We start from the raw sequence: 24,557 nt of genomic DNA on the forward strand, positions 1-24,557 counted from the left end.
AATATTAATCTGATTCTTGTTGTATTGTTGATTGCATTTACTTAAACTTATGGCTTGCTTTTTTTCAGGTTCATAAACATTTTATTTTTATCTGTTATTATTTTTATATTGTAATTTCATCTACTGCAACGCTCCATGACCTTGGAGATTTGCTGCTCAATTTGATCCTATGGAACTAGACATGTAAATAAAAATTAACAGCGTATACATATCAACATTAGAATTAAGTCTCCCGTGCCACGGGGGTTCTGGGTGACTTTTCCGAACTCTACCCCTTTTCCTAACTGAGACATGCAGAATACCCTCAGATGTAAAGAAGACTGTAATAATTCCATTTCTTAAAAAGGCTGGTGCTGACATTTGAGTATTACTGGACTTTCAGTTTAATGGATCATGCTTGCAATATACTGATAAAAATTATTTACAAAAGAATGGGAAAGCTGGTAGAGGCTGACCTTGGGGAAGATCATTTTGGGTTTGAGAAATATGTTAGGAACTTGCAAAGCGATACTGTCCCTGTGACTATCTTGGAAGATAGTTTAAAGACTGGCAAACCTATGTTTAAAGCATTTGTAGATTTAGAGAAAACTTTTACAGTGTTGTCTGGGATACACTCTATGTAATTCTGAATGTGGGAGGTATGAAATACGGGGAGAGAAAAATATCTACAACCTGTACAGAAACCAGATGGCAGTTAGATGAGCTTAAAATCTTAAAGTGAAGCAGTTGTTTAGAAGGGATTGAGATAGGGCTGTAGCTTATTCTCGATGTTATTCAATATGTACGTTGAGCAAACAGTAAAGGAAACAAAAGAAAAATGTGGAGAAGAAATTAAATTTCAGGTAGTAAGGACAAGAAGTAGAAATGTTGTGGTTTGCCAGTAACTTTGTCATTGTGTCAGAGATAGCAAAGGACTTGAAAGAGCAGTTAAATGAAATGGTCGGTGTCTTGAAAAAAGATAGAAGATGAACATCAGCAAAAGTAAAACAAGCATAATGGTATTACGATATACTGATAATTTTTACATATGGACCGTCTGACTGCATCATCAGTGGCACACACACGCACACACACACACACACACCCACACACACACACACACACACACACACACACACACACACAAATACATACACGAACAGATGACAGGTACTTCAATAATTACACTCTAAAGTTTGGCAATAACATTTAATCTTTGGCAAAAACATCTGACAGTCGGCAACAGAAACCAAAACATTGCATCGAAACAAGTGTTCAGTGCATAGTGCTGTGAAATGTGGGTGGGTGGGGGGATCGCGAATTGGCATTTGTAAAAAGAAGAACAACACTAAAAATGCAACAGGAGCATAATATGTAGGAAATCATCCACACAACATGTAAGTACAGTTCAAAACATTACTACTTAATAGGAAATACCAACCACCAGAACTGTTTATAACCTATAGGTACAGTGACCAAAATGTAAATTAAATAGCAAACATGTGTACATATTCCAGGCCACTGATGAAGCCTTGCCAGAAAATAAAGGCGAAACGCGTATGACACTAAAATTATTTTATTCAGTTGCTGTCAGATGGTCTATAAGTAAAAATTATCAATATACCGCAATATTACACGCAACTGAGGAAGACAAGACTACAAAAGTTGAAGATGTCAAGTGTAATGGTATGTAGTGGACTTAAATTAGGCAGTGCTGAGGGAATTAGATTAGGACAAGACACTAAAGGCAGTAGATGAGTTTTGCCACTTAGGCAGTAAAATAACTATTGGCAAAGTAGAGCGGATATAAAATGTGGACTGGCAATGGCAAGAAAAACTTTTCTGTGGAAAAGAAATTTGTTAACATCAAATATAAATTTCAGTGGTAGGTAGTCTTTTCAGAAGATATTTGTCTGGAATATAGCCTAGTACAGAAGTGAATCATGAACGATACACAGTTCCAACAAGAAGGGAATAAATTCTTTAAAATGTAGTGCTATGAAAGAGTGCTGAAGATTGAATGGTAGATCAAATAACTGATGAAGAGTTAGTAATCAGATTGGAGAAGAAAGAAGTTTGTGGCACCACCTGACTAAAAGAAGTGATTGGTTGGTAGGACACTTCTGGAAGTTTGTGGCACCACCTGACTAAAAGAAGTGATTGGTTGGTAGGACACTTCTTGAGACACAAGGGTTGTTAGTTTTGTAATGGAGGTAAGTGTGAAGGCTGAAAATTGAAGAGGGAGATCAAGGCTCAAATACAGTAAGCAACTGCAAATAGATGTAGGTTGCAATATTTTTGCATAGATGAAGATTCTTGTACAGATGTACTAATGTGTACAGCTGGATCAAACGTCTTCAGACTGAATGTCACAACATTCTGCGTATTTCACTCTTACAGTCATGGCATTTCCTGTCTCTTGTTTGTCACGTGGATGTTCCACTCTTCTCTTACAAGTATGCTGATATCATAATTTGTTTCAAGTAGGTGGTAATTCTTAGTTACAAATGAAGCTATCTCTAAGACACATGTGCACGGACAGACAATATTCCCAATTCTTTGAAAACTGGCTTAATAATTACAGGTGGAGTAGATTGTAACATGAACTCCACTGTTCATTTTTTATGATAATATATTTTTTCTTGTGTTCTTCCCCTGAATTATACTCTCTCCAATCCTTTTTAGTACCTCCCCATACTGAATTATTTTTCTGATCTCATTATTTCTAATTTCTTCCATACTTACATCTCAAATGCCTCTAAATTCATTTTGTCCCTCTTCCTTACTGTCCATGTCTCTGCCCCAGACAAAACTACACTCTAGTCAAAACAGTTGATCAGTGTGTTTCTGGTTGTAGATTAAGTTTTTTTTTTACATTGTAGCCTTTCTTTCAAGTTAAATTCCCATTGCATTTCTGATTTTTGTACCTTGATGCGTCATGTTCTCCTAGACTAAGTTTTGAATTGTTTTACTGGCTCAGTTTTGCCCTGTCATTTTATTCTGTTTACCTTCCTGTTCTAAGTTAATTACTTAATTTCCTAAATGTTCTTCTCCTTTCTTGTGATGCTACGTTTCATGCTGTATTGTCCTTCATCTTCAGCCTTTCTGTGACAGTGATCAAAGTCAATTTAAAGAAGCTTAAACTTGTGAATTGTGAAATCTGTAAAATTCCAGGATGAAATAAATTGTTCATTCATATTGGCTTTTGTATATGATTGATAACTTCTTGAAATTTTTCAATTAGTGATAGAACAGATGTCTCAAAAATAATCTGCAGAATATTTGAATGTAGGCTCTCCCAATGTATACTTTTAGTGAAAACCTCTTGGGTGTCCTTCCAGGTGGCGATGTTAAAATACCATGACGTTTTCAGGGGTGTCATACTCATCATCTTCTCTTGAAGTTAAGATATATGCTGGTGCTGTAAGTCAGAGGTGTGGTCATCCTTGATGCTACCTTCTGCTATCGCTGATTTTTCTGTCTGTGCCTATCCCACATGCCTGATATGCTCCTCGAGCATGTGCCGCGTTTGTCCAATATACTGTTGACCACATTCACAGGTAATGCTGTATATTCCAGATCCATTCATTTTTAGTGGGTCTTTCACAGAGGCAAGACACTCTTTTGACTTCAGCAATTGTCAGGGGGTGGATTTTGTATTGAATTTTTTGAGTAGTCTCACAATTTTGGCTGACAGCAGCACCAGGTATGGGAGGAAAGTGAGTCTGTTGCCTTCTTCTTCCTCTTCCTGATTTCCAGCATCTTGTCTATTCTTCAATACCCTACTAATCTGCAGTTCACTGTGTGCATTTTTGTGGAATACTTCCTTCATGATTAGTTTGTCTGGGCGCCCTATGTACCTGGGTGGTCAGCACTGTGTGCTATTGCACTGGATGGTGGCAGCTCGTTTCATGCAGGGACAGGGCTGTGTGTGTGTATTCTTCCTATATACAGATTGGCCTAGTGTAGGGAAAGGGAGAAAACAGTTCACTTCTATTTCCATAGTGAAAGCAGTATTCTGATGGATGCTGTTAAGGTGTTCCAGAAACTTACCCAATGTCTGTGTGCCAAGCTCCCGTACCACAAAAGTATTGTTACACTTGCATTTCTAGTGAGTGGTTTGAAGAGCCACCTCCTCAAATTAGTGATAACAGCATGGCGTCAAGAAGGTCTGCACATTTGACTTCCAGAACACCAAGATGCTTTGCCAAACAACTGGCTTTTTGGAATGAGATTTTCACTCTGCTCTAGAGCACTTGCCCGCGAAAGACAAAGGTCCCGAGTTCGAGTCTCGGTCCGGCACACAGTTTTAATCTGCCAGGAAGTTTCATAACAACGCACACTCCGCTGCAGAGTGAAAATCTCATTCTGGAAACATCCCCCAGGCTGTGGCTACGCCATGTCTCCGCAATATCCTTTCTTTCAGGAGTGCTAGTTCTGCAAGGTTTGCAGGAGAGCTTCTGTTAAGTTTGGAAGGTAGGAGGTGAGGTACTGGCAGAAGTAAAGCTGTGAGGACGGGGTGTGAGACATGCTTGGGTAGCTCGGTGGTAGAGCACTTGCCCGCGAAAGGCAAAGGTCCCGACTTCAAGTCTCGGTCCGGCACACAGTTTTAATCTGCCAGGAAGTTTCAACTGGCTTTTTGGCCATCGCCATAAAGGAATCCATTGAAATATAGGTTGAAGACAATATTGTCAACAGAGATGAAAGATAACTAACAAGTGCAGCATGGGACCTGGCGCTAGTGGCAATACAATGAGAGTGCAACCAGCACCATCCAATGAACAAGACACAGCCATTCTGCCCACAAGGAGGTGCAACTGGAGCACGCACTACCCCCACCACTGCAGCCTCATCCCCCTCGCCACTCGCCTGCCAGATAGTGCACAGCTGCCCATAGCCATGTTGAGGGATGATACTCCACTAGTGCAAATATTGCAGCATCCACATATCTCAATACTTCGTCAGAAGATGGTAAGTATGACACTTGTTGAAATGTTGCTGCATTTAAACACTGCCACCTGGCTGGAAATCTGGGAGCTTTTGACAAAAAAATCCACAGAATCTTAAATAATGTAACCTGATGATAAAGAAGTTGGTTAGTCCATCTCCTACAGAACTGTGTAGCAGATGGAAATAAGATAATTTCCAAACCCTCTGGACATGTCAATGCAAAATGATCTCTATGAATGTCTTGTGTTTTAGTATGAAAAGTGTGAATATCCTGCTGGGATATTAGAAAGTGTTTCCTGGTCAGACCCCTGAAGTACATGAGGATCATTATGGAAGCTCTTAGAGGAACTGGATTTTCATTCATTGTCATGTTTACAAGAAAGAAATGAGACAGCATTATCTCGGCTAATCTGTTGTAGCAGTTTTCGGCCCAGTTTGACTATTTAGTTAACAGAAGGTAGTCCATTAACAGTTTGAAAGTGGATTTGAGTGTGGATCAGTAGCTTAATTAATTGCATTTGGCAGACAGGGAAGACTTCAGAAACTATAGGGAAATATCATTAGTGAGTGCAGCCTTTAAGACTTTATCACATTTATTGCGAAATCATTTGAAACTATATGCAGAAAAAATGATCAGGGAATATCAAAATGACTGTTTGAGAAATAGATCCACTACTGACGATATATTTGTAATTGGAACAGTAACCAGCTAATAAGTGCAGAGAGCCTCAAAAGAAATAAAGTTAAGGTTTTAGCATACACAGATGATATAGTACTCATTGGTATAAGAGAAATAGAAGTTAAAAAGTTAATTGTGGAACTCTTAGAAGAATAATTCAAATTTGGCTAAAAATAAATGATCAGAAAACAAAATGTGATAGTTAAAAGCATGTAGAGATGGCCAGAGTTGATTAATGTCTGAAAATCTGTTTAACAATGTTTAAGTGAACAGTAACTGTCTGTTCTACATGATTCAATGTCATCCTTATGTTTTTTTGGTGCCTGTGTCAGTTATAGATCCATGACATTCAATTACCGTTTTGTTCCAGGCTTTTTCATACTTGAAACATATAATATACTGTTGTTATAATAATTAGTTCCATATGTTTGAATTTGTTAGTATAGGCAGTGAGATGGATAATTTGCTCTGCTTTTACTATGAATGTATGATATTCATAAAATGTAGTGAACATCAGCTAAGAATACTAATTTCTCCAGTGCTTTCAGAAAACAAAATGAGTTCTTTCTGTTAAGACATTTTTTATTTATCCTTTGCTTATTGACTGCAAGCCAAACCGCATCAAGTTTCATTTATGTTTTTTAACTATACTTTAAATCACATAAAAAGTCCTCAGTGTTTGTGTAACAAAAAGTTTTTATTTATGTTATCATCATTCATGTGATTGCATCACCTGTAGAATAACGACATTCCGTAGTAACCAGAGATACTCTCTAAGATAGATTTCAGTTTGTTATTTAATAACTCCCTTGTCATTGTTGATTTATTTTTCAGATATAATATAGTAACTGAAATCATACAGGCAACCAAAATTCAGAGTTTGAAAAGCTCTACAAATTTGGCGCAAACTAAGGATATATTTGGCCACATTGGTAGTAAAATTGATCTTGGTCTAAAGTTACAGGTGAGTATTTTGTACTTTGTATTATTTTTTATTTCGATTATTATTATTGTGTGCTATATTATTGTTTGTGTGTGAAAAGTATGGGGAAAGCTGGGGGAAGGGTATTCCAGGTGGGACACATTTAGTGAGAAAAAAAGTAACAGATTGTGTGCTTTTCTTACGTTGATTATTAAGTACATTAGACTGGTAGTAAACACTGATAATATTCCTATAAAAGATGAATTTTGCTTTACAGTAGTGTTATAGAGTGTGTATAAATTTGCCAGGTTAAATCTCTGTGGAGGAACACAACAACTATCTGATTGATTTCCTCAACTTATTTCACACTGAAATTATGTGGGCTTAAAAGGGCACCATGCATGGTGTCTATAGGTATGCATTTACAAGTTATTTTGTGAGTTGTTTGTGAATTGCTAACATGACTCATTGGCTTGTTGTTTTCTTGACACAGTTTGCATATTTACAACATTGGATTGTTTAAATGTGCTATATTTGTTCTTTTTTATTCAGAATGTAATAACAAATTTTGTGTATGAATAGTTAAAGAGTACAGCAAAACATTGGTAGTTGGTTCCTTACATCCCCTTTCTCATCCAGAGTAACAAGTGATGATGATCTAAATGGATGACCTTATTTTAAGTGGGTGTATATCTACTGCTGTGTTTCTATGAGTCTATTATCAGGAGCCCTGCACCATAACAAGAAAAACATCTTCCTTGACATTGTAACATAATTCCAACATAATGGATGAAGTTGTACTATGGTTAAGCACTGGAGTTCTGTTTAGTAGGCTTGGAATTCAGCCCCGTCCAGTCATTATAATTTACATTTTCATATGATTTCCTTAAATCTGCTGTAGACAAAAGCCAGGGTACTTTCAACAAGACTAAGGCCAGTTCCTTCACATGTCTTCCAGTTGTGCTAGCGCTCCATTTCTGATGACATTAAAATGTTGAAGAAACTTTTAAAATTCATTCCTTCTTTGGTATATTCATGTTCAAAAGATGTCCGCATTCTGATCCTGTGCTGAATGCCATAACATTCCCTTTTTGATTCTTGTCCAATTTCTTTTCTATCAAAACTAATTCCTTGTCATTAATATTCTCACAGTCTGTGTGGTGTCAGACTTAAAAGACCACAATATGTGGACAGAAGAGGAGTTGACCTTATTTATTCTACAGTTGTCACTGTCCAAAAATTTGGTAAAAGTCTGAAAAAAACATTAAAAAACAAGTTTTATGCAACTTTGTTGTTGGGAGAAAAGGCTAAACAAATGTTAGTGAAAGATAAAAGAAAGATAACAGATGATTAACGCAAGAAAAATTTCAAACTTATGACAAAAGACCACAACAGGTAAACCTGAGGTAAAGATATACTGTAACAGCTAAGATTCCAGTTCCATTGTCTGGAAAGTGGTGTGTACGGTATTGATGTGTGTAAGATGAGTGACGAAAACTGGGAAGAAATAACAAGAGCAGCGATGAAAATAAGATATAAATAAAGACAAAAATAGAGTAAGGAATGGCTAGGAGTCAGCTTTGCATCAAACAAATGTTATGAGATAAGAAGATAAAGAATTCTAGCCACAGGAGTAAAAGAGATGAAATCAAATGGAAAGGAAGGAAGGAATATTTTGAAGAGAGCTAACAACAAGAAGCGAAAAAGCTATGTTGTTATTTGAGCATAATGGTAAATTACTTGTTGGGGTGCCAGTTGCTGTCTCTACTTGTAGATACTGGAAGCACTTAAGTATAGAGAGGGTGGTGAACACACAGCTGAGATGTGTGTAAATAAATGCACTTCGTCCCTGCTGCTACGTTCATCTACATCTACATCTACATCTATACTCTGCAAACCACTGTGAGGTGCATGGTAGTGGGTACGTCCCATTGCACCAGTTATTAGGGTTTCTGCCTGTTCCATTCACATATAGAGTGGAGGAAGAATGATTGTTTGAATACCTGTGTGCACACAGTACTTATTCTAATCTTTTCCTCATGAGCCCTATGTGAGCGATAGCTAGGTGGTTGCAGTATATTCCTTGAGTAATCATTTAAAGCTGGTTCCTGAAACTTTGTTAACAGACTTTCTCGGGATAGTTTTCGTCTATCTTCAAGAGTCTTCCAGTTCAGTTCCTTCAGTATCTCTGTGACACACTCCCATGGATTAAACAAATCCGGTGACCATTGGTGTTGCCCTTCTCTGTATATGTTTAATATCCCTTGTTAGTCCTGTCTGGCATGGTTCTCATACACTTGAGCAATATTCTAGAATGGCTTGCACGAGTGATATGTAAGCAATCTTTTTTGTCAACTGTTTGCACATTCCCAGTATTCTACTGATAAACTGAAGTCTACCACCTACTTTACCCATGACTGAACCTATGTGATTATTCCATTTCATATCCCTACAAAGTACTACACCCAGGTATTTGTATGAGTTGGTTGATTCCAACAGTGACTCATTGATATTGTAGTCATAGGATACTATGTTTTTTGTGAAGTGCACAATTTTACATTTCTGAACATTTAGAGCAAGTTACCGATCTCTGCACCATGTTGAAACCTTATCAAGATCTGACTGAATATTTATGTAATGATGAAAATAATCAATTACAGACAATATAATGTAAGTAAATAGATAAAAAAAACCACTCACCAAGTGATGGCACACACAAAAAGATTTAATTTTCGCAAGCTTTGGAACCAGAGGCTGCTTCTGGCAGAACAGTAGAAGGGGAAGGAAGAGGTGTGAAGGAAAAGGACTGGAGAGGTTTAGGGAAAAAGAGTACATTTCAGAAAAGTCACCCAGAACCCCGGGTCAGGAAAACTTACTGGATGGGATGAGAAGGAATTCCTTCTCATCCCATCGGGTTAAGTATGCCCTGACTCGGGGTTCTGGGTGGCTTTTCTGAACTGCACACCTTTCCCTTAACCTCTCCTGTCCTTTTCCTTTACTCTCCTTCCTTCCCTTTCAAATCTTCTGCCAGAAGAAGGATCCACTGGTTCCGAAAGCATGTAAAAGTTAGACCTTTATTTGTGTGTGTTCTCCTGGTGCCTCATGGTGAGTAGATTTTTTATCTATCCATTTGAATATATATGGAGCTTCTTTTAGATAGTACTTCATTTTAGATGACTCTTTCATCTGCAAAGGCATGATTTTACTGTTAATACTGTCTGCAAGATCATTAATATACAACATAAACAGCAAGGGTTCCAACACACTTCCCCAGGGGCACACGTGAAGTTACTTATATACCTGACAATGACACTCCATCCAAGATAACATGATGTGCCCTCCCTATCAAAAAGTCCTCAAGCCAGTCACAAATTTCCCTTGATCTCCCCCTACGGTTGTACTTGCGATAATAAGCATAGGTGAGTGAAACCCTTTTAGAAATCAAGAAATACTGCATCTACATGGTTGCCTTGATCCAACACTTTCAATATGTCATGTGAGGAAAAAAGTGTTGGATTTCAGATGATTGAGGTTTTTGAAATCCATGCTGGTTAGGCTTGAGGAAGTCATTCTGTTCAGTGTTCATCTCAGAGAATGTTGAACAGCAAGTTTTTGGATGTTATCCATGTAAACATCATGCATGTGGCCAATCATTTTTGATTTGAACTTAGTGGTTCTCATATCAGTTGAAAACTGGGTGAATTGAAGGCAACATTCACTCTCTCTCAGATTACTGTCAGTTTGATGTATCATCAAATGGGGAATTTGACCAAAATATTCAATAAACATTTTATGTTAAATAACTTCATACAGATGATGAAAATTATTATATTTTTCTTATTATATTTACTGTTAAAAACTTCTTAATTCCGGCAGTGGCTAAATGTACAGTTTTACTGAACCTCTATCTGAATCTTAATTGTTTTCAAGAGGACTGATTTACTTTAACTTTTTTAATGATCTAAAACTTATTTGTGTGACTGACGTAACACAACTCACATGTCTAGGTCTTAAGTATGTTGTGCATTGACCCTCCACAAAGACAACTAGAGCAACAGCAAAAGTTAATCTCCTGTTTATAGACACATAAGTAAAATTTTGCAAATTCTTGGTGGAGTGGAGATAAAATTGACCATATTTTCTCGAATGGTTCTTTTATGAACAAAAACTATTCACAATGTAGCAAGAATGTGAACTAATGAGTGCAGCAACAATGTTACACAATGTATGCAGCAAAGTTTCTCTATAACACTCTAATGGTGGAGTGAGGAAGTCATTGTTGCAAGTGTCTGTATGTTAACATGTGAATTTGTCACATAGGTTGCAATTCTGTTTGTTTCATCATACAAGTGAGATCGTAAGAGTTGTCAATGTGGAAAAGCCACATGTGTGTGGATGTAAGTTGGGTGAATTGAAGAACTATATTCTGGATGTTTTAGAACTCTGTCACGAAATTTTAAATGGGAAAACGAGCATTAACAAGGTTACCCGGGTGTATAAAATTTGCAAAAGGATCTGTTATGAATGGGATCCATAGTTGTTATGGTCGTTATGGTAAAGTAGATGGTTGATCAGTCAGTTTTTAGGCCTAAAGAAGAAGAGTGTGTGTTTCTTCAGAATTTCATAATGCAAGTTTGTGATCATATTGTTTTTGTCTTTAAACTTTTATCATGTCAGATTTATTTTTCTGTTGTTGATAAAGTTTCAGAACAATTAAAGTCACTCTGTAGTGATAAATAATTCCAATTATCACATAACAGAGAATTGGTCAACTTCACCCCCAGGAAGGGTGAAGTTAACTGAAGCAGTTTGTTTTTAAATTATACAATCTTCTTGAGCAAAAGGTAATAAAGACCAAAAAGTTTATTGCTACAGCTGTATACCCAGGCTTTGAAAGAAAAAGCAATATATTAATTTTATAGTTTAGAGAAATATTTAAGTTTGAAGATCAGGATTGATAGACTTCACCCCATTTGGTGGTATGCTTTGCCAGTTACAATGCTAGAGTGTGTAGTACAAGTAGTGAAATGAATTTAATAGTTCCATATTGGTTTGATATATTAGACAAGGATGCATATTTAAGGGTAATATTCAGACTACAGCTTCAGATATTAATCTGTCATTCAAGGTGAGTTTCAAATAATAATCGTCCACTGTCATGACAACAGCCCACATATCTTGTGACAAGATCCAGTGATGATTACCATCTTTAACTGAAACCAGTAACGAATGAAGAGTAGAGAATTTTTATACATGTAAAGCTGCTGTCTGAATATTATAACTGTTAACATTTGCAAAGCTCTCCTGTTTCTGAAAGAAAAATAGACAATTAGTGTTTGAGATATCCATATTCTTGAAATATGTCTTAAATGTTAGATGTACAGTGGCAGATAACCTTTCTACAATTTTCTGTTTAGCTCCTGTTGGGGCCTTGACTTAATTCTTTGTTTATTTTATGTTTTTTTCATTTCATATGTTCCTTTTTCAGCCAAAAATTAAAATGCTACAAATATTCAGGAAGCTCAGAATCAGACATGGTTTCTTTGTTTTCGAACTTTTTGCACCTTTAAGTCTTACTCCTTTGCTCCTAATAACTGCTAAGACAGTCTGTTTTCATCTCACGTAGTGTAATTCATCAATTTTTTTATTTTCATATTTTGCATGTATGAAATTTGTGTTGTCAATGCATTTCCAGTTGCAAAGTTTGATGGATTATGATTGTCATTAGAAGTAATCAATTTTGGAATAATGGCAATGACACACAAATATGTATGTGGTTTTCATTCTCTCTTTAGAGATTTTTTTGGGTTGTGGAAGAATTGCTTTCTCAAGAAAAAGGTATTAGTGCAGTTAGTATACAGTAAGAAAATACTGGTACCTAACTGCCATCAGTGCTAAAGTGATGCTTAGATAAATTAATACAATCTCAAGTATGCTGCATAATTTAATGATACCTGACAAGATGGTTTGAAATGTACCTCTTACATTACTAATTTAACAACTCTGGTTGCTTCCTAATATAGTGTTGGAACCACTGCTTTTATAATTGATGTACTATATTATAATACTTAACACAGATTCAACACAAATCTTAACAAATGCATTTATTATGAATAGCTCTATTGCTTGTTTCCATCAGTGTATTTTAGATTGTTTCTTTTTCAGGCAAGACAAATGAAGCGTTACATGAATCAACTAACTTATGCTAAAGCACAATGTGAGAAACGTTTAGTGAGCCTTGGCTGGACAGATTATGCTGTTGAAGAGGCAGTTGAAGCTGCAACTGTTGAAGCAAGAAAGGTAGATCTCAGAACTGTGCAGTTACTTTGCGTGACAGTCACACATGAGAGTAATAATGTGGTTTGGTGTGATCACTTGGAATATGTTGTATGCATAATTAATGGGAGCATCACATGCTGAAAAGATTGTTGGCATAAAGTGTTGCTAGACAGGTTTGACAGTCATGGTTTGAGGAATTGATATTAGGCTGAGGCTTTGGAAAAATGTCATAATACCTTTTACTGATTTTCCAGGTGAGAACAAGTCGCTTTTCTAGACAATGTTCTCTCAACGTTCATCATGTTGATACATAAGTATCTGTAATGAAGCCACAACATGCCTGTACTTACCTCAGCTCAGTATAGCCAATAGATACACAAAACAGAACAGAAAATTTACGTATCCTAGCTTTCAGAACTTTGTTCCTTCGTCAGGGAGGAGAGAGGTTCCCCTCTCTCCTCACTGATGAAGGAACAAAGTTGTGAAACTTAGGATACGTAAATTTTCTGTTCTATTTTGTGTATCTATCAACTGTACTGAGCTGAGGTAAGTGCTGGCCAGCCCCTCTATCTCTTTGTTAGTATTTGTTTCCCATCTTTATATGAGATTTTCCATTAATCATTTAGAAGCCACAACATGTAATTTTCAAAAGGCACAATGCCCAATGTTGTTAGAAATTCCCAAGGAACACAGAACTCCTAGTTTTCTGAACAGTATGATCCTTCCATAATGAATATTACACTCTGCAGAGAAGTGTGCACTGTTTCGAAACTTTGTAGCAGATTAAAACGGGATCAGGAAATTTCAAAACAATGCACACTTCTCCGAAGAGTGGGAGATTCATTCTGGAAACAACCACTGAGCTGTGGCAAAGTCACTTCTCTTTGATGTCCTTTCTTCCAGGAGTGCTAGTCCTGCAATATGTGTAGGAGAGCCTCTGGGAAATTTGGAAAGGAGGATAGAGGTACCTGCAAAAAATAAAGCTGTGAGCATGGGCCTTCAGTTGTGCCTGAAGAGCTTAGTACTAAGATCATTGCCTCCAAAAACCAGGTTTCTAGTTTTGACACCCTGTCTGGCACACAGTTCCTATCTGCCAGGAAATTTCAGTAGGTTCCTTATTCAGAGAGGACAGGGAAATTAGTTTAACTCCTCTCTCCTTCACGAAGATCATATACGGCCAACCTTTTTGTCTCTGCGATTTTAACAATTTCTTACATGCAGTTTTAATTTTTACATAACACACAATGTGTACCTTCGTTCCATGCTTTTATGTTATGCTTCATTGATCTAGTAATGTGGTTTCCACAATGTTGACAACTTTTCAGTTAAATTACTAGCAGATTACACACTTTGAAGTCATTTGATGAACCAAGTGTAAGTTGAATCAAGTGCAGACACCTTTCCATGAATGATATTAGCACTGGCATCACTTTTGGGTGCAATCCAGAATCTGTTGCATAGTTTATAATGAAGTGTGCCAATCTCAGTTTTCTACACTTTGAAGACATCAGTGTTCGTTCCTGATCAAGACTGTAGTAGCATGAATGTGTAGTTGTTTGTCAATTATCACTTGCTGCAGAACTAGCTATTTCAAGCAATATGTAGCTTTTGTTGTTTGATGATTTGAAAACTTTTACTGTAAATACCCTGAAGTGCTAAAGGAACTAGTATAGACATGCGTATTCAAATACAGAGATATGTAAATAGGATAAGGCCCTGCGGTCAGCAATGCCTATATATGACAACAAGTATCTGGCACAGTTGTTAGATTGGTTACTGCTGCTACAATGGCAAAATTTCAGTGAGTTTGAATGTGGTATTATAGTTGGCATGCGAGCAATGGGACACAGCATCTCCAAGGTAGCAATGAACTGAGGATTTTCCCATATGAACATTTCACAAGTGTACCACGAATATCAGGAATTTGGAAAAATATCAAATCTCTGACATCACTGTGGCTGGAGAAAGAGCCTGCAAGAATGGGACCAATGATGACTGAAGAGAATCATTCAGTGTGATGGAAGTGCAACCCTTCCGCAAATTGCTGCAGATTTCAATGCTGGGCCATCAACAAGTGTCAGCGTGCGAACCAATCGACGAAACATCAATAAGGGCTTTCGGAGCTGAAGGCCCACCCATGTATCCTTGATGACTGCTTGACACAAAGCTTTACGCCTCGCCTGGGCCCGTCAACACCGATGTTGGACTGTTGATAACTGGAAACATGTTGCCTGGTGGACGACTCCCATTTCAAATTGTATTGCGCGGATGGATGTGTACAGGCATGAAGACAACCTCATGTGTCCATGGACCCTGCACGTCAGCGGGGGACTATTCAGGCTGGTGGAGGTTCTGTAATGGTGTGGGGCATGTGCAGTTGGAGTGATGTGGGACCCCTGATACATTTAGATACGATTCTGACAGGTGACACTTACATAAGCATACTGTCTGATCACCTGCATCCATTAATGTCCATTGTGCATTCTGACGGACTTTGGAAATTTGAGCAGGACAGTGCAACACCTCACACATCCAGAATTGCCACAGAGTGGCTCTCCTAAATTTAAACAATTCCGCTGACCACCAGACTCCCCAGACATGAACATTATTGAGCATCTCTAGGGCCTTGCAACGTGCTGTTCAGAAGAGATCATCATACTCTTACGGATTTATGGACAGCCCTGCAGGATTCATGGTGTCTATTACCTCCAGCACTACTTCAGACATTAGTTGAGTCCATGTCACATCATGTTGCGGCACTTCTGCGTGCTTGCAGGTGCCCTGCATGATTTTGGGTAGATGTACCAGTTCCTTTGGCTCTTCATTATATTTCTGCTGAATGTACATGGTCTTAAAATACCTTGGACATTTAAAATATTGTAGTATTGTATGAAATCAGTCCAATTTCCTTGTGAGGAGATGTCATATTATTGATCACATGTTGGCACATTTTTAAATGACTCGTAGTAAGGCCCTTGTACTCAAGACATATTGTGAAATGTTGCAGAGCATGCATTTAGTGCTTGAAGAAAGGGTCTACATTTTTCGTGCAGATGCAGGAACAGAAACTGTAATTATAGAATTAGAACTGAAATTTGTTTACACAAGTGTAGGTTATGGCACTCTGTCGATGCACACAGTAATTTAATAAACACTATTTTATACAGTTAAACCTACTGAACAGTTATGTTTGATTAGAATATGTATTATTAGAAATCATAACTTGAAATTTCTTTCCTACTATTGGGTAAGCAAGTTAGAAGTAACATGTTTTTTGTATAATTTTTCTGTAGGCAGTTCTTACATCATGACTATGACATTTTATCATCAAATTTTTATAAATTTCAGTTTCTGGTCTCTGAAATTTGTGTTTTTATTACTGGAGGCCCCCATTTATTAATCTCAATTTATCTTAGTTTTATCATTTTCTTAGAAAACCATCCTTTTCTGCTCTGTTTACATTAGGCATTCCTTCACTTCTTTTTCTTTCTTACATGTTGGATTTGGTAATATATAGTCAGTGTGCTATTTGCACTTATCGGTTGTACTTTTTACAGATGTTGTCTTTACATGAAGTACTTGGCACTGTGGTGGGTAGAGAACATCTGATGCAGTACCTGGAACAAGTAGGTAGCAAGGCACTGCTTAGTTATTGGAATGCTGTTGAAGAACTACGGCAGGCAAAACGGAGTGACCTTCACCAGCTTGGTACTGAAATATTCTACACCTATATAAACACGCCATCACCAGAAATTCGAGTTGACAAGGTAGGATAGTAAACAGGCAACTTACATCACTGTTAAAAAAGCAGAATGAAGTTGTGCCCCCCCCCCCCCCCCCCAAAAGGCAGAAGCGCTGCATCATTGACAGTTACACAAACAAGAGGTACAGTGCTTTGCTTTGCTACCTTTCAGAATGAAATTCCTTTTTCATGCTTGTAGGATAAACATGTGCCCACGCTTGTCTCCTACAAGCTTGAGAAAGGAATTTCATTCTGAAAGATGGAAAAACGAAGCGCTAGACGTATTGTTTATGCACCTGTCAACGATGCAGCGCTTATGCCTTTTGGTGAGTTGTCTCCTTTATTCCTAAATATTTTTTCTAAAACTTTGTTCTTTTGCTGAAGAAGTAACATATGATTGTTTTCTGAACTTTAGCTCATTCAAGTAGATCTGTCAGTTTACTTACAGCCATTGAGTAATTTTTAGTTTATGTAACTTCTCATGATCTTTTGTATAACATCTGCAGTATTAACAATGAAAATAATTAATTATTGACAATATAGTGTAACTGGATAGATAAAAAAAATCTACTCACCATGTGATGGTAGGAGAACACTCACACAAAATGGTTTAACTTATGCAAGCTTTTGGAGCAAGTAGCTCCTTCTTCCGGCTGAAGAGCTGAAGGGGAAGGAAGAGGAATGAAGGAAAAGGACCAGAGAGGATTTAGGAAAGGAGCAGTAAATATTCCAGGAATGTTGTTAGGAGACAACTTTGATTGTTATTTTACAGTTCCTGTTACCATTTTTTAAATTGAGCAATGTTGCAAATGGTGGACTTTTCAGTTTAGATTTGTGTATGGAAAGATCATATGGGGAGAGATCTAATGACATAATGTATACATAAACGTCCATTAACTGCAGCTATGAATTTCAGACATGGTGTTTCAAAGTAGAAATATATAATGGTACACAGTAGAATATATTGTAGATTTACTTTTTCCATATTTCATACTGAATGTACAATTGGAAAGTCTATTGTTTCATTCATAGAAATAAACAAAATTATTTATCGCCACATACATGTTCCAGTATCATTAATGTGACCACCTGTCAAAAGCCTATATAACAAACTTTTGCAACACAGACGTGCAGGAAAAGTGTCACTGAGGTTATGGAAGGTGCCGACAGGGATGTGGAACCATGCCGACTCCAGTGTGCCATGGGCAGCTGGACTGGGTGTCAACTGGGTGTCACGGTTGAGGAATCACAGCATGAACAGCCTGAACGATGTGATCTCACAGATTCCCTATTGGATTTAAATCTAAGGTGTCTGTTAGCCATGGGACTATAGTAAACTCATCCTGGTGTTCCTTAAACTACGCTGTACACTGTGAGCTGTGTGACACCTTGCATTGTCTTCTTGGTAGATGTAGTGCTGTGGGAAAACAAACTGCATGTAGGGGTGGATCTGCTTCGCAAGGTTAGATGCATACTTGTGTTTGCCCATTGCGGCTTCCCGAATAATGAGATCACCCAGGGAATTCCACGGAAACATTTCCCAGCCCTTAATGTGCCCTCCTCTGGCCTGGACCCTTCCAACAATTGTTGCAGTGCCGTTCCCGCCCAAGGCCCTCTGTCAGATGGAACATGAAATGTGATTCATCTGAAAGGCCACTTGTTGCCACACGGATACCCAGCTGCGGTACTGGAATGCAACTTACAGCCTTCATCGCTGATGAACAGCAGTCAGCATGGGTGCATAAACCAGGCACCTGTTGCAAAGGCCGATACACACCAGCATTTGCTGTACAGTCATTGAGGAGACACTATTGGTAGCCCCTTAGTTCATTTGGGTGGTCAGTTGCTCAACAGTTGCATGCCTTCTTGCCCATATGCATCTCTGCACCCATCGTTCACCACTGTAATCTGTGGCCTGTGATGCACTACTGTTGCTTTGTTGCTGGGTTTGTATAGCACTGTTTTGCCATGCACACTATACTTAGCATGTGAACAGTTTACAAACCAACCATTTTGGAGGAGCTTCTACCCTTGGCCCGAAAGCCAATGACAGTGCCCTTTTGGATATCAAACAAATTGGTCTGTTTCTGCATCCCTCTGCCATGCTTTATATACCCTCCACTGCTAGTGCTGCCATTTGCTGCCTGTGAGTGGTTATTGCACGTTGGCATCAAACATAGGTGGCGGTCTTATTAGTACAACTGGACCTTGTAGTTGAAGGTTGTTATGTTTAAAGAACTGTTAATGTTGGGCTTCAGATCTCTGGAAAAATGATGTTAATTGCACTTGTTCAAGAAGTATGTTTACTTCAGTGCTGTGTAGAGCTCTCTAACATCTACTAATGGCAACAAAGTCACCGTACTTGAGAGAAAACCTTTACTAATATCAGTAAAATGTCATTACCGTTGAATCATCGGATGGTTCACACACTGTCCTGGGAAATGTATACTCCTTGTCAAGTTACATAATACTATTTGATGTGTCACATATTCTGCTTATAGTGGCTGGTATGTTCATTTTGTATTCTGTTCTTGTATTCATTATTTCTCAAATACTTTCAGCCAATCTTGAAGAGAATGGAGGCATTTCTCTTAGGTGATACAGGACCAGAAGTATTTTATGAGGTACAGGCTCAGATATTGGCCAACTTGGAAGAAAAAATATTCCCCTCATTTATTGTGAGTGATGTATATCCAAAAATGTTACTTGCTATGGAGAACCATGATGAAACAGATGAAGCAGTTGATGGTAAGTGCTTTCCTTATTGATTCCTTATTCAATGCAACTACTCTCACTTATGCAATATTGCTATTCTGTGTGTGTGTTTGGGTACCATTTTATATTAGGGTGCCATAGAGCAATGAAAAATAATTCTTGAAACAGTGATTGATTGCATTTGTACATGACTTCGTGGTTAGTTTCTTGAAGGCCGCCCCCCCCCCCCCCCCACCCCCACCCTCTCCTCCACAACCCATGGTCAGAGACTAACGAAGTGTCATTCAAAAGGAGTACAGTTTCTGATTGTTACTTTATTGTAGTTAATTTTGTTTTCCTTAATCAGTGCAGATAAAGGTGAAAATAGTTTATTCAGCGAAACCTAGGTGGTCAGATTTTATTTCAGGGATGTGCTAAAAGACAGTGCTGAATTAATCTTGAGAGGCAGTGTAATACTCTACTAGTCTAAACATTAAGATACGTTTCAAGCACACAATATTACAAAATCTCTTGCTCCTGCTTTGTAATGCATCCCTGTTTCAGGAATATCTACCCCTTAGTGCTCCACTTAATACTGTTGAAAAATAAATTTGTGTCGAAGACTGTTGTGGTGATAATGGAGTGTTTCGTTTAGGACATCTCATTAGCCCCAGAACTCTAAGACTGAGTCTGAGTAAACAAGCTTATTTGGTTGAGCTTTAAGGTGCTTTAATAGGTGTAGCCCTTTTGGAGATCGTACACCTTTCCTTTTCCACCTTGAAAACTGTTACATCCAACTAGTTTTGTGGCGATTAATAGTGAAAACAGATGTCTTGAGGACAGTTCGTGGTTTTTACATGCTTGGAGCAGGTCAGCTGGAAGAAAAAATCCAAAGATAACTGCGGATCCAGTCCTGAACCTTTGATTAATTATACAAGAGTTACACACTCAAGTCACCAGAGTACATGGTTGTGGACATAATGGGCAAATTGTAAATTGTTTTCTGATCCACTGAACAAGCTCAGGAATCTTCAGTGCACCAATTGTTTGCCAAAAGGAAATGAGAATAGTGTCAGAACCTAAACAATGAGAGTTACTGCCAGTGTGAGCCAAGACCTGCAATTAACTGTGCGTTGTGTCCTTAGTACCTACTTGCAGAGTTACATCAGTTCTGGTGAGATCCTTTTGGTGAACCCTGTGTTTCCTGCGGAAACTGCTATTTACCAATAGGAGCTCCGTAACCAGTTTAACATTGGAACTCCCAATAAATAGTGATTCCTTCTGCTCTTTTAGTTACCTGGATTTTAGAAAAGTATCAGTATCAACAGAAGTGTTCTTATAAGGAACAGTAGTTGTTATAAATAACAGATAGTGTCATACATTCATTTTTAAGATGGCCGGAGACAACTAAATGAGCATGCTTATAAACTTGATGCTGAATGTCATCAACTTGCAAAAGCACTCACACCCATACCTAAGTGGTTACTACCCTTGTTTACCTTTCACCCTAAAGTTCATGACATTGAAACTTGTGCTTTATAATCACAGCAATTCATTATCCAACTTCATGAGCCATTTCCTCTATGATGCCACAATACCCTGGTTTATGATATTCTTAATCTGTGATTTCACATAGACTTCAACTGTGAAGTTGACACTTTCCCCCTGTCAGATACAGGCGTCTTCCATAGCTCTTTCTTCAGTGTTATTGTATCCAGGACTGCATGGCCATGGATTTTTATATTTTTTCTTTATTCCCTTTTACTATTTTTGTAACTGAATTTCTTAACACATACCTCTTTCAAATAACTTCCGGGAATTCAGCCAGGTAACACTTTCAGCGACCGCCGAAAGTGTTACCTGGCTGAATTCCCGGAAGTTATTTGAAAGTTGTATATGCCAGGAGAAACTCAGGTCTCACATACCTCTTTCTCTTTCCGGTCGTATTAGCAGCATGACATATGATTCTAAAAGGCGAATGGTGCAAGGTGGTGGCTCAGTGCTTAGCACCCTATACTCACAAATGGAAAAGTGATGGTTCAAATCCCCATCTGCCCATCCTGACTTAGGTTTTCCTCAATTGCCCTAAATTGCTCCGCGCGAATGTCAGAATTGTTCCTTTGAAAAGGACACGGTTGATTTCTTTCGCCATCCATTCATAATCTGAGCTTGTCTCTGTGTCTTATGCACATGCTGTTGAAGGACGTTAAACTCTAATCTTCCTTCCTTCTAGAAGGAGAGGTATTTTTGTGAAGAGTCCATAGTGCTAGCTCAAGTTATGTATGTTGGTATATATGATTACAAACCCCAGAATCTCAGCAGCACAACGAAACTCTAGGCCTAGTGATGTGGTGCAATGGTCAATGCTAGTTTGCAATGAGGAGGAGAGTAGTTCAAATTCTTGGTGGTATATTTTTAGGTTTTATACCAAGTTAGCAATTTCAGTTTGTAAGCATTATTTTGATTTTTTATTTTATTTATTTATTTATTTATTTATTCATCCGTAGACAACTTGTGTTGTATGGATGTCGTCAACTGTATACATGGAATGAGTATATACATAATAGTACTTCTGGTAGTACATATTTCTATGGTGCAACTTAATCATTTGTACACGAAACAAATACAGACCAATCTTAGTTACAAATAAATATAAATTTACAAATGTATTCTTGCATGGATTACACAAAACAAATACATACCAATCATAATTAAAGATAAATATAAATTTACAAAGGTACTCTTGCATGAATTGAGGTGAACACATGTCATTTACAGTATTCTTTGACAGTATAGTAACATTTATTTGCTAAATAATTTTTTGCAGCTTTCCTAAAGGCATGTATTCCAGTTTCAGCTTTGATCTCCTCTGGAAGTCTATTATACATTTTTAATCCATTAAATAATAAACTATTTTGGGTTTTTGTTTTGTTTTTTCGTATGAGATGCAAATGGTGGCAGGATCTAGTCCAGTGTTGGTGTATAGATCTGTTTTGTGTGTACTGGTCAATGTGTTTCTTTATATATATCACAGTCTGAAAGATGTATTCACATGGTACTGTCAAGATTCCCATGGTTTTGAATAAATCAGTACAGTGAGCTCTCTTGCTGCTTTTTGTTATTATTCGTACTGCCCTCTTTTGCAGCTTGAAAATTGCTTGTATGTTCTGCACATTTGTACCCCAGAAGGTTATGCCATAACTAATTATTGAATGCACATATGCAAAGTATGTCGTCTTAGCACATGAACTATTACATACTGACATAATTATCCGGAGTGCATAGCAAGCAGTAGCAATTTTCTTTTCTAGTGCTGCAATATGGTCAGTCCAGTTAAGCTGTGAGTCAACATGCATACCTAGGAATTTTGTGTTTGTGACACAATCTATAAGTTCATCTTTAACTCTTAGGCCTATGCTATTATGTTTTTTATTTATGTGGAAATTAATACTGTTTGTTTTTTTAATATTGAGGGTTAATTTGTTGCTTACTACCCACTTGCATACATGATCGAGAGTTTCTTCAGCTTTGTCTCTCAATTTGTCTGGTGACTCGTCACTGATAAGGATGCTGCTATCATCTGCAAATAGTATTGCTTCCCCGTATTTCACACTCTGGGGAAAATCATTGATATATATTAGGAAGAGTATTGGCCCTAACACACTTCCCTGAGGGACTCCTATGTTAATATGTTCTGGTTTAGAAATGTGTTTTGTCAATCTGCTGAACTTCGTTTGTGAGATCTCTACACACTGTACCCTATTTTCCAAGTACGATTGAAACCAATTATTTACTGTTCCCCTTATTCCTAGTGCCTCCATTTTGTTTAGTAGTATTTTGTGGTCTACCGTGTCAAATGCTTTGCTAAGGTCAAGGAATATGCCTGTTACATGTTCACCTTCGTCAAGTGCTTGTAAGACAAAGTTTGTGAAGTGAGCTACTGCTGAACCTGTGCTTCTTCCTGGCCTGAAACCAAACTGTTCTTTACACAGTAGGTTGTACTTGTTTAGGAAATCCATTAGTCTCTTTTTCATTATATTTTCTATTACCTTGGAAAAGGATGAGAGTAATGAGATGGGCCTATAGTTTTCTATATTTTCTGGATCGCCTTTCTTAAATAGAGGCAGGACTTTTGCACATTTTAAGTATTCTGGGAAGCAGCCTGCAGTGAAAGATTCATTTATGATGTGTGCCAAAGGATGTTGTATGCTGTCAATGCAGTCCTTTAGTAAGCACACTGGCACTTCATCTAAACCTGATGATGTTTTATTCTTTAGATTCTTCACAACCATCCTTACTTCTTCTGTAGAAGTCGGTAACAGTAACATTGAGTTATCCATATAGTTCAATTTTTGTTCAGGCTGTTTTTTGCCAAACTTTTGCTGTAGCTTGGTAGCAACACTGCTGAAGTACTCATTTACAGTATTTACTAGTGTATTTGGGTTATGTATAATAGCACCATTATGTTTAATTTGAATGTTTACTGTTTTTAATTTATTACTGTTTGTTTCCTGTTTGGTAACAGTCCAGGCTGCTTTAATTTTATTTTCTGCCTTTTCTATAATACTGTCATTGTGGGCTTTTTTTGCATCTCGTAATACTCTTCTGTATATTCTTTTGTATGTGTGGTAGTAGTTTAAGAAACCAGGATCACTATGGTAGTTTTTTAACCTGTTCAGTTGTTTGAGTGTTGCAGAGGATTTCCTTATTCCTTTGGTCACCCAGGTATTTCTTTTGTGTGAGTGTACTGCAGTTTGCACCTTTGGGAATGCTTCATCAAATCTGAGTTTAAATAGTGACATGAATTTAGAAAATTTCTTATTTACACTAGTTTCAGCATACACATCTTCCCAAGTTATACTGTTTATTTGCTTGCCAAATTCTGATCTGTTTGGTTTGGAGAAAACCCTTCTGTATGTGTATGTTTTAGTTGTATTGTCTATATTTATGTTTAATTTTAGGATTTGACAGGAGTGATCAGAAAGGCCAAGGTTATCTACAATAATTTCACAACTTTCTTTATCTATGTCTGTGATGATGTGATCAATTGTTGATGATGAGTTTTTGGCTATCCTCGTGGCTCTGTTAACTAATGGTGATAACTTATAACAGCGCAATATATTCAAGAATGAGTTACAGAATCTATCTGGGTTTTGTGTGTTTATATTTAAGTCTCCACAAATGAGAACCTTCCCTTTAGGATTTGAAGCCATGTCTAGAATCTGGATTAGTTTTGCAGTGAAAGTATCTATATCACCTCTGGGTGAACGGTAAATACATATTATAGTTAACCTTTGTGCCTCATCTGTCTT

At 37.6% G+C, this 24,557-nt stretch overlaps 1 protein-coding gene across 1 annotated transcript in view; it reads left to right on the forward strand.

Annotated features, from left to right (window-relative positions):
- Positions 1–24,557, forward strand: part of LOC124789378 (sorting nexin-25) — a 170,484-nt gene that overhangs the window by 34,712 nt on the left and 111,215 nt on the right. The window contains exons 7-10 of the mRNA XM_047256711.1: positions 6,443–6,572; positions 12,696–12,830; positions 16,367–16,576; positions 19,113–19,299. Coding sequence (XP_047112667.1) covers positions 6,443–6,572; positions 12,696–12,830; positions 16,367–16,576; positions 19,113–19,299 — 662 coding nt within the window. The remainder of the gene's footprint in view (positions 1–6,442; positions 6,573–12,695; positions 12,831–16,366; positions 16,577–19,112; positions 19,300–24,557) is intronic.

The sequence above is a fragment of the Schistocerca piceifrons genome, chromosome 3 (assembly GCF_021461385.2).
Source record: "Schistocerca piceifrons isolate TAMUIC-IGC-003096 chromosome 3, iqSchPice1.1, whole genome shotgun sequence".
NCBI classification, from domain to species: domain Eukaryota; kingdom Metazoa; phylum Arthropoda; class Insecta; order Orthoptera; family Acrididae; genus Schistocerca; species Schistocerca piceifrons.